Raw genomic sequence first — 14,958 nt, 5'->3', positions numbered from 1 at the left:
TTGTGATGTATTCTATGCTGACGTTACAGTCTATGAATGTACATTGTTGAATGTCAATGCTATCTAACTAACTCACATTCTACTTCCCCTACGTGTGGCACGAAGAACAACGTGAAGTAATGTAACTCAGAGGGCGTATTGAGTTAATGTGTCAGAAACCTGGGAGTTTCCAGTCAGAAACTCTCAGTTTCCTGACACATTAACTCAATACACATGGGATAGTTTAATAACAACATTCGAAAAACAACAATACTGTACAGTCTCAAGTGCTTTCTACCACTTGTCTGTCTTTTCATAAAGGCAGACACAGCGCCTTACCAACTTAAAACCAAATTGAAGATACAGAACAGGGTAGAGTTTTTTTTTTAAATTTCACTTCCTCAATGTTTTAAGGGGACATATTATTTGTCTAACGCCAAGGTTCTGCCCACCGCGTCATGAAGCTCTGACCGATACTTCACATTCTATTCGCAGCGTAGTACACAATGGAATAACAGAAGGCTGCTGAGATTAAAAAAAGGTAAAACATTTCTTATGGTTATTATTATTTCCTTCTAAATCGACAAGGGGTACATAATATGTAACTCGTTTACTTTTTATTGACGACCCAGTTTTAATGTACTGATATTTTACATATTGATACAAATGTCAATACATTTGCATCAGAAATGGGTTTAAATGTATTGGGAGTTTCATTATTTGATCCTGCGTTTAATAAGTAAATGTAGGTTTATATAGCAACCAAATGTTTAAACCAGTTATGAAGGGAAACAAACTATCGTGAAGTACGGGTATTTAAATTTCTTATGTTAAAAATAAAAAAAGAAACAGTAGCGTCCTTTATTTCGACAGGAAAATAAATGATGGCTTTTCACCTTATTCCGATTTGTTGAGGGAATTACAATTCAAAAGGGAGAGATCACTAGTCATAGTAACACCAGAGCATTTTTTTTTTTGAAGATTAGCTTTTTTTGTGGGTCTGTATGATCAATTTTCTGTGGAAGCTGTGTGTGTGTGTGGGTGGTTGAAGGTCCCTGGGGCTTCCCTAATATAATACCCCGTGAAAGAGTCCCTCAATTTGCTAGGAAAATAGACAGACAGGAAAATATAGCTCCTCCTCTATTCTGTTCATGCGCTTCCATCACGCGTTGGATTTCTTTCAGAAAGTGGCAGAAGTAGAATGTAGGGCGTCACATCTCTCCCAGCCCTGAGTAATGTTAGTTCACCAATGTTTCATTTCAGGGGCAGTAAAGAGAAGCAGTTATGGAGTATGCGAATGAAAATGCTAGGATAGAACTCCTGTTGGCTCACATGAATTTGGAAGATTTTATTGACGTTATGGGGCATCTCTATCCACCTGAAGACACTGCAGTCATTGAGGAGAGCTTGGTGTCAATGGCCCAAGAAGAAATGGATGAAATCGAGGAGACTGCCAGTTCATTGCTGCTGGATGATAGCGATGATGACAAACCAAGTTTGTTGGGGGTCTGCATGAAATATGGAACAGTTAATGACTTGTTATCTTTTGCAAACTGGGTGTCAAACACACCACAGACTACTCTTCAGCACCAGAAACACGAGATGGGTGTAGTGTTGAATAAGGTAAGATCGAAACTCAAGTTTTATTGCACTCTTTATCTATGCTTATGGCACTATTACGTTGAATTTCATGTTTTGTTTGGATATCTTATCTGTTGAAAATGTTATTATTATTATTTATTTCTTAGCTGACGCCCTTATCCAGGGCGACTTACAATTGTAACAAGATATCACATTATTTTTACATACAATTACCCATTTATACAGTTGGGTTTTTACTGGAGCAATCTAGGTAAAGTACCTTGCTCAAGGGTACAGCAGCAGTGTCCCCACCGGGATTTGAACCCACGACCCTCCGGTCAAGAGTCCAGAGCCCTAACCACTACTCCACACTGCTATAAACACAGCTATGAATTCATCTGCAAATGCTGTAAAATACCGTAGCCCAGTTTACTGTGCAGCTTGTATACTCTACAGTGACCTCAAGCCCCATTTATGTATGGTCCTGTTGTAAACTAATAAGATTAATTAATTCCTGTGTCTTGTGGGGTAAGGGGTTATAGGAGTAGAAGTAGATATAAGCACAATTGTATATACAGTATTCTATGATGTTTTTTGCTAATGCATAGATTGAACTAACACATACTGTATTTGAGGATTCTTTTAGATTATTTGCCACTTTCCAAAAGCTGCTGCTTTAAAAAAATGTCTAGTGATTAATTAGTACCGTAAAGCTTCATGTGTGTGTTGGAACATTTTATTTAGATATAAATTAATTTTTGGTCTTCATGTACAACTGCTCACAGAATGGGTTAAAGATTAAGTCAGATTCTGGTTAAATTCCTAGTTAGACAGTAAGTTGATAAAGATCTTTCTGGTCACTTTTGTCTTGGCTAGGACAAGGCTTCAAGACAATCTGAAATAGGTGTTGGCCTCTCCTTTGATGTCCAGTTCTAACAAGAAAGGCATTTGCCATTTAGGATGGTTCATTGTTTTTGTGTTAGAGGTACCAGCACATTGTTAAACATATTTACAGACTAGATATAAAACAGGTTTTCTCTGGAGGGTTCTAAAAACTAGCTACTTCAAAGAGAAACTGGATTGAACCAGATGCTTGGAAGCTAGGGATAGGACAATGGACAATTAACCAAGTGATAAGAGATTTGTGTCTTTGTCTGATTGGTTTAAAGAAAAATCATGATGTCACTGAAAGACTGCATTTAAACAGAGAATACTAAAATGTTCTTTGTATTGATTGCTCTGCTCCGTGCTTGGAGAGGGGATACCTGCAAACCGTTGTCACCATGTAACCTTTAAGATGTCTGGTTGTAACTTTGCAACTCGGAACTTTTATCTTCAATAAACTACTCTACTCTGGACTCGAAAGCAAGAAGCCCGCAACTTCTCTTTCACTGCTTCTTTTACGGCTTATCACAACATTTATGTGTTTCTGTTTTTAAACAACAGAGGTACAGGGCATACAAAGAGGACATACTGTACTGTATCTGCCATTCATAGTGCACAATTGTGTGTACATGAGTTGCTCCTCACATGACTTGTGTATTTGTGTGATTAATTTAGCACCCCCCTGAGTGCTACTTCTGCTGTTAATATCCCTTAACCATGTCAGAGAGATTCTTTATATTCAGTATTAAATACTCCTAAGAAAATATATAGCTTTACCCTTTTGGCAGCCATTGTAAGACCTTTACCAGTATTGTACAATTAAGCTTTAATCAACCATACAGTTCACACACTGTGGTATAGCGGGCTTGATTTTTGTTCTGCTTGAACCAGTGCAAAGTTTGAGGCCCTTATGTGTTGAGCACACCTGTCCGTCAATCAGTCTGGCTGGCTTTCTGCCACACTCTACACGGTGAACACAAAAACTGCTTTGGTCTTGCGCCAATCTTCACAAAACTTTATTCGTACACTCCTACCCTCCTATAGACATTTTTGGATTGCAGTTTGCTATAATCAGCAAACAATATGGGTACACTTTAGAAAAATGTAGCTGTTAACTATGCAATTCAGGGACTGCAATTAGGAGGACACTCTGAATGTGTCTCCCCTGGTTTGTGGTTTAAAGACCAAATGAAGACAGTCTCTCACAATGCCAGCAGTAAGTCGTTTCTTACGTCTTTGCACTACATTTAATCTCTGTACCTTTATGAAAGTACTGAGTAGAAAGAAGTTCACAGTTTCTGTCACTGATCCGAAGAACACAGGAATTCAGCTTCACTGGCTTCTCAGTTTCTGCTGACCTTTCCTTTCCCAGAAGGACATGGCAGTAAAGAACGGGCGCTATCAGATTGACTCAGACGTGATGCTGTTTCCATGGAAACTGACCTACAGGAACATTGGCTCGGATCACATTCCCAGGGGAGCTTTCGGGAAAGTCCACCTGGCTCAGGACACTCGGACGAGAAAACGAATGGCATGCAAACTGGTATGTGTAATCCAGGAATGTTCACTTTCTAGGTGAACGGTCATGCATTTCTCTGCCCCATAGAAAGTGTTATAGCATAAATTATTTAAAGAGAAAAACAACAGGGAGTGTATTACAAAGCTGTGTAATTCCATAAACGCAATAATAGAGAAGAAAAAAATATATATACAAGTTAATTAGTAGAGAACTAAATGTACAGGTTCATTTAAGTAAAATGTACACAGTAATAAGGCTCTACTATATATTGTGATAAAACTGATTTGTCAGATTTGTAGGATGTCAAATGCACAATTATATTGCATTAAAGGTAAAGAGGAATAGCTTTAACAGAATGCAGTATATAATTGATAAAAAAAAACCAGAAAGAAGGACCATTGCTTTTTAACTGCAGTGTCTTAAAATGGGACAAATTACATGAGTGCAGTTCGACTGAAGCTTAAATAAACTATACTGTATATTTCAATATGTTATAGCAGTTTAGCATTGCAGTCTGCAACTGCATGAGTGATTTCAGTAATCTGCAGAAACCATATTGGTAAGCAACCTTCTTACGGGACACTACAATGCATGTACAGTATGTATTTTGTTACTGTACAAAGGTAATGGCAGTGGTTTCAGCAAGCGCTGTTCCTCTACAGACAGTTTCTATCATTTGGATAGATGGCTCAGTTACAATGGTAGCTAGACTGCTAGGCTGAGCACTGCTGCTGCGGTCAGACATGTAACACAAAGCTCTCGGTTTCAGTCAAGATATATCTGCAGATTCTTTAAAAATGCCTCTGACTATAAAACACGTTTTGATCTACATGTAGTGAAGCTTTGCCACAAATACTATACAGCTAAAACAGGTCTTTACACAGAGACCCCAGATTTAACAGTGAACGGCCATTGACTGAATAATTTCTCGTTGAGGACAGGAAACAAGAATGGAATCTGAAAGTAACATTTTTACCACTCAGGAAACTCGGAGGAAACTCCCTTTACAGTATAAATACTGGCTGAAATGTCAGCATCTGTAATTATTAGTAGGGCCCAAAAATGCTTTGACCATCCCTCAAAATTGTAAATCAGTTTTGGTCCCTTGTTTTCGTGTGGTTAAGGACACAAATTAAAATGTAACAATATTCATTTAAAGAAAAGACAGATTATGTAATTTCTAAAGAATAGATTTTCTTATGTCTTTATTTTTGAGGATTTCTTTTAGTTTACTTCCTTAATGTTAAATGCCAAAGTAAATATAACATCAAACCAAAAGTCGGGGTGTGGAATTGTGCAATAGTTGTTTTGAAACTATACTGGGGACCATGTTCGCAAAGTATTTGTCAAGTTAGCACTTTTTTTGTAAAATGTAAAACACACTGCTCATGTTACAAAACTAGCAAGACGAGTTGTTAAGGTCAACATTTGTTCTCTTTTAAGAAAACCAGTGTAAACTTTGCATAGTGGTAATTGTTTGGTCAATTTGGTGTTACTGTGGACCATGCCAAGTTCTCTGATCATAATGAAAATAAGAAATAATGCCGACCCATCACCAAATCAGCTTTATCTGTGATCTCTATATTCCAGATTCCTGTGGAACATTTCAGACCAGCTGATGTTGAAATCCAAGCCCGGTTCCGCCACGAGAACATTGCAGAGCTGTATGGAGCCCTGCTGTGGGACATGTCGATCCACCTGTTCATGGAGGCAGGAGAAGGGGGTTCAGTCATGGAAAAGCTGGAGAGCTGCGGGCCCATGAGAGAGTTTGAGGTCATCTGGGTCACCAAACAGGTTCTCAAAGCCCTTGACTACCTGCATTCCCAGAAAGTTATACACCACGATATAAAACGTGAGCAATCCTTCTTGATTTTACAACTGTGCAATTTGCAGCTTGTTTACAAAGGGGGATATTTACAATGCAATCCTGCAGGATGACCACTACACACATCTTCACATTGAAGGAAGAATCAAACCCATCAGTAATTACATAGAGCAGCATGCTTATATTTGTATAAATAGGTCTGGTAGAATTATTTTTTGTTTTTTTAATTTAATTTACAAGGTTATCCTGGAAACCCACAGCAGTGTGCTGTTACAAATCTACACTAAAAATAGATAAAGAATAATACATTGGCTGTAATGGGTAAAATTAGTACCTAATTACAAATAGACAAACGTGCATATACACATCTAGTAGTAAACAGACAAGATAAGAACTAGCTTAACTGCATAACTGATTTTCCAGGTGCTCTGCAGAAGACTGCACACACCCATGAGCTAACCTTTGGCCGTAATACAAATAGTGTCTTAAATGTAGTAACCATGGCAAATGCTTCTACTGTATATACTATAACCACGTTGTAGCACTTGATGCAAATGACTGCAGCATCAACAATTAATTTCATTTACCAACTAATTATTACTGTACATGTAACCCATATTTCATAAAGAACACTACTGTATGTGTGTATTGCAGTTACACCAGCTCTGTGCTCATTGAAGTCATCAATGCCGGATCATTTCTTAACTGTTTCATTGCTACATCTGGTAAACTGTTAGATAGTTTCATTACTGAGGCACTGCCACTGAAACAGATAAGCAGTAGAAGTGGAATTTCCCATCCCCATGGTAACTTGGATGGTCATTGTGGTACAATGCCTTGCCTTGCTTAAACCATGCTTATCCACACTTTAGTATGCTTTTTTTTGGCTATGGTTTCCTATACTTTTAACAAGGTATAATGCATTAAGCATTTACTGTATAAGCCTCCACACAAAGGAAGGCCATGCTGCTCTTTGTATGTTCATGAGCAATTAAGAGAAGGAATGCTGAAGCTGAACTTGCTTGATTCATTTTGTTACAGCCAGCAATATCGTGCTGATGTCGGCAAAAGCTGTTCTAGTGGATTTTGGACTCAGTGTGCAAATGACAGAAGATGTGTATGTACCGAGGGATCTTCGTGGAACAGAGGTAAGCAGCGCCACTGTCCACGTGCTTGTTAATAACACGAGGAGCAGTCCTGGTGCTCTTTCAATTTCATTTCAACATCACAGTTCCCCTCCTGACAGATCCCACGAGAGGAGCAGAGGGGAGCTGCTCAATGTTTGGTGCTCTATTATAAAAGCATTTGGTTAACAGAAGACCTCGATGTATTGGCCTTGTGCATGCAAGAATGATACTGAAAAAAAATACCAGCTACAAATCTGTGGAAATGTTTTTTTAATTTTTTTATTTGTTCCTGTTGAAATGCCATAACTCTCACTTCCTCGAAGCTTCCTAAACATAGACTTGGATTGTGCAAATAATTATTGGGGTTTTAAACCATCTCCGGGCAAACAAAACAGGATTTTTGAGGGCTTCTTGTTTGCCAAAGTAATGTTCTTTTTGTAAAGTAACTGGTTATGTAACTCCATTGGGTTCAGAAGTGTTTGAGACAATAATAGATCTGTTTGCTCGACATGTTCATGACATCCACTTCCAGTCTTGCAAAACCAGTTAATTGTGTTCAGCAATTTAAGAGAGTAAAATGAAGCTTTGGTGATACGAGCAGAAAGTCCACAGTACCTGAAGGAAATGTAAATACCAGGCCCTGCAGAACCTGAGGGTTTCACAGACAGGAATTCCCAGCTTTATATACGAGAGGCTAATAAATGATAATGGACTGAGCTGTTTGGTTTTCAGACCAGCTAGAAACAGTGGTGCATGTTTCCTCACAATGTGATATGCACATGTCTCGCTTTCTTTATCTGAGTTCCTGGAAGCCACGCTGCACTTTACAAAAATTTAACCCTGTTCTGCAACAGTTTGCAGTTGCAGAACAGCTAATACTGCCAAGAAGTCAATCACTATACCAGATCTACCAGAAATGTTGCTCCAAGACACCTTTGGTAAACAAGAAATTGTCATTGCAGTGGGCCCAGTTCTTAAGTTTGTATCTAATAATTTTCTGCAGGAAACATTTTGGGTTAGAGAGGTGTGTTCTTAATATGATCGCATTTAGAAGATTTCAGTTTAGTACAGGTTGCTGCCTAGCGCTACCAGGGGACTTGAATAAGGAGGGGAAAGGGTAGTTTAATTGGTCCTGTCTAATTGTCAATGACATTTTTTTCCAGCTCTACATGAGCCCTGAGGTGGTCCTTTGCAGAGGCCATACAACAAAGTCTGATATTTACAGCCTGGGTGCAACGGTCATCCACATGCAGACTGGCAGCCCTCCCTGGGTGAAGAGATACCCACGCTCAGCCTACCCCTCCTACCTGTACATTGTAGGTATCACTGTCAGGAGTACTGGAAATCACTTTGAACCCCATTTTAATTGAATTCATGCAGTGTGGGGTTTATTTTTCATTTTTTATTGCTTTATCCACCTTTATAAAAGTTTCCACAATGTGTTTACCGTGATTTACCTTGTTAAAGCTATACATTTACTGTACATTTATGTGGTTAGCCATGGTTATTACCAAGTGATGTTTGGTAAAAAGTCATTTGCTGTTCCCATACTTTACACGTGTAACTGTCACAAAACTAAATTTAAAAAAAAGCAATTTTTTTTTGTATTATCTGTATCACTTGTCACAGCTGTTTAATGATGTTACCTGAGGGGCTGAGGTAAAAGTCACATTGTCACAAAGAAATAAAGAAAGCACTGGTTACTAGTCCCTTAAAAAGAATATAAGTATATTTGTTATAATATATTTTAATTGATAATGGTGTGATGGTTCCTTTTCTCCGTGTTGTCCTAGCATGAGTTAAAAACATATCTTGGTTTCATGCATGCTTCTTAGTTCTGTATTTTGAATAAATGAAACCAAAAATGAAGGCAGTTCCTCATTCTACTTATTCCTTTTTTTCTTAGAGGGCTGATAATAGATTATTGGCTGGCAAGTGCTTCTGTATCCAAGATTAAACACACCTGCTGATGTTTGATAAGGAATAGTCTTGAGTTTGTACTCCATTGGAACCAACCATGTTTATCGTTGCACCATCTGTCAGTAGTTTACAACTATATAAAACGTTACTTTGGTATGGTAGACTCATTGTAAAATTTAATAAAGAATAGTGAAATCATGTAGAAGCATAGGATGGGAACTGCATAGTCCAAGCCAGTGAATGCATAGTAAACTGCACCATTACAGTGGTTAATTTTTATAAAGGTAAGCCACATACCTGACCTGCAAGCAGTACATGGTTTTGATTCCTTTTTAGATCCACAAGCAGGCCCCACCTTTGGAGGACATTGCTGAAGACTGCAGCCCCACCATGAGGCGGTTCCTGGAAGGAGCTCTGGAGAGAAACCCCCATCACCGTCTGTGTGCATCGGAGCTGCTGAAGGATGAGGCTTTACACCCTCCCAGAGAGGATCAGCCGCGCTGCTGGAGCCTGGACTCGGCTCTCTGTGACAGAACCCGTCTGCTGGTGAGGCAGGAGTCCGAGCTGCCTGACACCAAGAGTGGTGCGTATAGCGGAACATCACATTTCAGGGGAGGGGGGATCCACTGGCTCTGTAGAACCACAGTGTTGAAATGTGTTTCTCAAGTTATCCCGTGCCTGAAATCACGCCCATCAGAACTGACCAATTTTCTTTGGCTCGCTTCCAACAAAAGTTGGAAAGTCTTTCAGAGTCTGGTGAGACTTACTACTGGTTGGATAATTCCTGTAATTCAGAATGAATTTAGGAGGAACCTGATTCTGCAGATTTTTAGCACATTATCATTTTAAAAGTGTCGTTCTAGAAAAGCAGAACCAGTCATAGAACAAGTGGAATTTACCCACCTCTGCATAATATTAATTGCTTCTTCATTTGTTTATGGATTACCACCAGGAGGCGGATATATCGACAAAAAAAATATTGACACAATTGTGTGAAATGCAAATGTAAAGGCCAGCCATTTAGAAACAGGCTTCAGACATGAAGACACTTTCCTTATGCAGCTGCAGATTTACACTTAAAACAAAGTTCTACAAACGTATTCCTTTTTATGTACATTTAGTACATTATGTGTATGCAACAGCTTAAACAGAATAACTTGCTTTGTATGATTCTGTGTGGTTTATTGCTTCGGCTTCGACAAAGTAAGAGGAGAGTGAATGCTTCAACATATTTATCATTAATAAATCTGAAAATGGTATTTAAATTAGCCATGTGCTAGTACAGACAGAGAATATAGCTTGTCCAATGTAGGGAGTACATGGCAGTTATTTCTATACACATGCATGTCAAAATGTATTAGACTTAATTATTTAAAAAGGAAAATGTGAAAATTCAACTTTCAGCTTAAAGCTGTGATTGGGTGCCAAAACAGGGGTCCGGTATTTAATCTTGCATTACAGCACTGTGTTGATTAGCCTAACTTCTGATGAGCGGGAAAGATTTTGTAGCACAAACACTTACAGGAATCAATCTTTTCTTGCAGGTTCTTCAGTATGCAGCAATGAGGAGTCAATGGCTGTAAAGAGAAAAGGATCTTTGTATATTGACCTGGGGGCACTGGCTGGCTATTACAACATTGTAAGAGGACCTCCAGCATCTGAATACGGCTAACAGCACCCGCAGATCCACAAGTATCCATGAAGATCTCATTCACTATACACTCCTGAGTCAGTGCCGTGGCAGTTAAGCAGTTCAGCTTTATCAGCTGATGTAGCTAGTATTACATCACCAGTGTGTTAGTACTGATGTGTACCGCAGATGAATGAGGTTGAGTCACAAGTGAAACTGATGTCATTACAAGTGAGGAACTGAGATTGTGTCTAGGTGTATGGCTTATATATATATATATATATATATATATTCCATTTATATATATATATATATATATATATATATATATATATATATATATATATATGCAGCTAGTGGACAAAAAAATTGATAAATGAGGGACACCAAGTATATTGAAAGCAAGGGCTTCCACATAGGTGTGGCTCATGCGTTAATTAAGCAAATAACATCCCAGCATGCTTAGGGTCATGTATAAAAATGCTGGACAGGCCTGGTTGACTATACTTATGGCTAGCATGGCTGCAAGAGGAGACCTCAGTGACTTTGAAAGAGGGGTGATTGTTGGGGTGCTTTTGGCAGGAGCTTCAGTGACCAAGACAGCTCAACTTGCTGATGTTTCACGAGCAACGGTGTCTAAGGTGATGTCGACATGGAACTCCGAGGGAAAGACGTCATCAGCAAAGGGCAACAGTGGGTGGAAGCGCATACTCCAGGATCGTGATGTCTGTGCATTAATTCGAAGTGCATGGCAAAACAGGCAAGCAACTGCAGATCAATTGACTGCAAATTTCAACCTGGGGCGTTTTTCAAAAACGGTCCGCCGAGAACTCCAGAGCGAGATACCATAGTGGCCCAACGCCCTATTAAGTGACTGGACATTGGTGTTTCCATTTTTTTATCCACTACCTGTATGTATATATATATATATATATATATATATATATATATATATATATATATATATATATATATATATATTATTATTATTATTTATTTCTTAGCAGACGCCCTTATCCAGAGCGACTTACAATTGTTACAAGATATCACATTATTTTTACATACAATTACCCATTTATACAGTTGGGTTATTACTGGAGCAATCTAGGTAAAGTACCTTGCTCAAGGGTACAACAGCAGTGTCCCCCACTGGGGATTGAACCCACAACCCTCCGGTCAAGAGTCCAGAGCCCTAACCACTACTCCACACTGCTGCCACCATATATATATATATTCTACTTCTGCTTAAGAACATTGTTGAAAATATTATTTTGTAAAATATTATCAGTATAAAAAACAAACAAGACTATAAGCATGTGGAAAAAAGATTCAAGCTTGTATGCCTGCAACTAAAACTACCAGTAATTCAAACTAACTAGTAAACCAACAATCTCTGGTATGTGATTACTATAGTAAATGGTAATCCAGATTCATATTTTAGTGTGAAATTGAATGTGATTGTAGGACACTGTAGCTTTAATATGTGGGAAGGCAATGAACTATAATAAAAAAATAAACTAAGAATAATATATACAAATACATAACCATTATTGGTGCATTATAGCCTAAATAGGTTCTAGTACTGCACATGAAAAATCTGCGAGTCTTTTTAAATGTAAGAATCTTTAAATGTTCAGTAAATGTTTCTAATAGAAAATCACATGTGCTGTACTTTTATCTTGGTTTACAGTTTGTATAAACTGTATCTGTTTACTCAGCAAACAGTGCTTCGGGCCTCTCTAATATCTGGTTTATTCAGAATGTAACTTTGACTTATTAGTATCTCGTTGTTCCTATGGAAACAGCCTCTGTGTTGTAATTGCTATGTAGATTACCAAATGTTATATTTAACATGCAACATGTTTGTATAAAAAATCTATGAATATTATAGCTTTGTGCTGTACATCCTATTGGGTGGGAATGTGAATAATATGCGTTGTTTAGCATTATTTCTTTGTGTTGGAAATGACATACACAACTATGGCCAAAATGTTTGCATCACCTAATAGAATTCGCTAATTTTGCTTAATAAAGTCAAATTAAATCTGCTGTATAATGTTACATTAACATATTGTAGTTTTCCATATACTTTAATTGAACAATGTGACATTTCGAAATCTAACATGAAATACTGTACAACTGTTGATGGCTTCCGGTAGACTTTTGCGATATCCTTTTGTCGTTTTTTTATTTTATTTTATTATTCTCAATCCTAAAATTGTAGGTGATGCAAATCTTTTGGCCACAGCTGCAGACTATTTTTCTTCCACAATTGATTTGTTACGATTAGTAGCGCAGTATGAATTGAAATAGGCTACACTGTGAATTAAAGAAAATATTTTATTGTGCTGTGATTGTCAATAAAACAGATTGCATACAACTAACTGGAGTTTCTATTTCCATAGTTATTTGTAAGCTAAGAATGCCCTACAATTTCGGGCACTGCCACCCTACAGATGACTGCAACATTCAAATAGAATGACAGAATCAAAATGAAACGATGTAACAATACAGCACTGCTTGCTGGTTCTGAATTGCAATTAAACCCAGATTACTGGACAATACCTTGGTAGCTGTCTGTATAGTTGAGGTCAATCGTCTCCTTCTAATCACAGTTCTATGGCATGAACTGTAATAGACTGTCTTACTTTTAAAAAGTAATATATTACAGTTACAAGTTACTTGAACAAGACTAGTTACAGTAAAATTATTTGAAAGAAATGTAACTGGTTACAGTTACAAATATTTACTTCTCTGGCTCAGCTTTATTTTTCGGTGTGGTCAGGCTGCACTTTGAAATATTGCAGATCAGCTATCAAACCGACTCTCTCCTCTGCTGTCATTTTCTAGCAAGATTAAATGAAAAGCACATTCATGCCCGACATGCACTGATAAGAATGTTGTCAGTTCATACCTCAACACTGCTTTTTGGAGTGGGATAAATGTGAGTGGAGTGAAGTGGTGTTTAAACTGGAAGTAGGTAAAACAATCACTGTTAAGGGTGTTGGCTGCAATTATTATAGTGAAATAAGTGTGACCCCCGCCCCCCTCCCCCATGGGAATAAGAGAAAACAGAAAACAATATGAGATGAACTTCTAAAAACCAGCAATGGGGGACTTCCAGAGTTCAGCTCAAAAATAATTTTTCAACAAAAAAAAAATTCAAGCTCTGATGAAAAGAATGATGCATTTCCTACGTGTATTTTGGAAACCTAAATTTGTTTTAACCCAGTTTTATTTTTGCTTTGGCATATTCTGTATTTGAACGTCAAAATGTTTTTCGTTGGCTTTGGGTAAATAAATAAAACATCTAAAATCTGGATTGAGTGGGGAAGATGTAGCCAGTGTAATAGCTACTCAACTTGAATTAGTGTAAAAAAAAAAAAGGTCATTTAAAAATGATTGTGGAGTCAGATTTATTTGCTCTTTCATAGTAAAATAATTACGTGCAGCATACCACAGCTACAAACCACAGCTTCCAAATGTGACAGTATGAAAGCGGAACTTAACCTTCATAGCTTAGATGTGACGTACTTTGAATGCGGATGATAATAAGCTATTTCTAACAGAAATGGTAAATTCATAGTAAGAAAATAACCACAAAACCACTGGCACATTGGATATACAGGTAGTTGGAACTAAATGGATTGGATTGGCTTGACCTTTGTTGCTCTCCCCTTTGTTTAAATGAATACAGAGCCTTGTCAAAAGTAAATAGACACTCCATCGTATTAACTTATGAAAAGTCTCTGTATAAAAAACTGCTCTCACTGTATAGAAAACTGTAGAGTGGTCAGTACAAACTCTCACTGTATAGTGTTCAGTACAAACTCTCACTTGGAGGACAAAGACTAGATGTCTGCTTGAGCTCACCATGTCCCTGACCAGTAGGATCAGCTGTAATGCAGTGAGGAGAAACAGTCACTGATGGTTTGCCTCTCTAACCTGTGAAAGCACTACAGACAATGCAACACTTCCCAAGGAGCGGGACATGAAGCTACGTTTCAGACTATATGACACACCCCTGACACCACACAGTGTGCCGAACACAGGGATCCCCAGGCTTGATTCAAATATCAATGCAGAGCTGCTTTAGGGTAACTGTGTGTGGAGACTGTACAACTCACCCCTGACACCACACAGCGTGCCGAACACAGGGATCCCCAGGCTTGCTTCAAATATCCTTTCAATGCAGAGCTGCTTTAGGGTTACTGTGTGTGGAGACTGTACAACTCACCCCTGACACCACACAGCGTGCCGAACACAGGGATCCCCAGGCTTGATTCAGTCCGACGTGATGTGTTGGTGAGCTGTAGGAGTGTTTCTGGTATTCCCTCAGTTCAGATGTGACTCATTTAGTTTACTGAAGCACTGATAAAATAAAGAAAACACTACTAACCAAGATAAACAGGCTATAAAAACAGGAAGGTAACACAAACCACACTCAGGCCACACTTGGCCAAATCTCATAAACAAAAATTAATTTTGACAT

General features: G+C 38.2%; 1 protein-coding gene across 1 annotated transcript; it reads left to right on the top strand.

Moving 5' to 3' along the window:
* Positions 1-194: 194 nt before the first annotated feature.
* On the top strand, positions 195-10,759 carry LOC117399861 (mitogen-activated protein kinase kinase kinase 8-like). The gene is made up of 8 exons (XM_033999277.3): positions 195-520; positions 1,243-1,602; positions 3,818-3,988; positions 5,555-5,816; positions 6,831-6,937; positions 8,080-8,232; positions 9,173-9,419; positions 10,381-10,759. Exons 2-8 carry the CDS (start codon positions 1,264-1,266, stop codon positions 10,506-10,508), a joined length of 1,407 nt encoding a protein of 468 aa, XP_033855168.2. The 5' UTR covers positions 195-520; positions 1,243-1,263; the 3' UTR covers positions 10,509-10,759.
* Positions 10,760-14,958: the final 4,199 nt, after the last annotated feature.

The sequence above is a fragment of the Acipenser ruthenus genome, chromosome 4 (assembly GCF_902713425.1).
Source record: "Acipenser ruthenus chromosome 4, fAciRut3.2 maternal haplotype, whole genome shotgun sequence".
Taxonomy (NCBI): Eukaryota; Metazoa; Chordata; class Actinopteri; order Acipenseriformes; family Acipenseridae; genus Acipenser; species Acipenser ruthenus.
Note: the sequence above shows the minus strand (reverse complement) of the source record. Positions and strands in the feature narration are given on the sequence as shown.

Coding starts and splice junctions, on each gene's coding strand:
- LOC117399861 (XM_033999277.3), top strand. CDS start 1,264: ATGGAGTATGCGAATGAAAATGCTAGGATAGAACTCCTGTTGGCTCAC. Junction 1,603..3,817: donor TGGGTGTAGTGTTGAATAAG/GTAAGATCGAAA, acceptor TTCCTTTCCCAG/AAGGACATGGCAGTAAAGAA. Junction 9,420..10,380: donor GCTGCCTGACACCAAGAGTG/GTGCGTATAGCG, acceptor CTTTTCTTGCAG/GTTCTTCAGTATGCAGCAAT.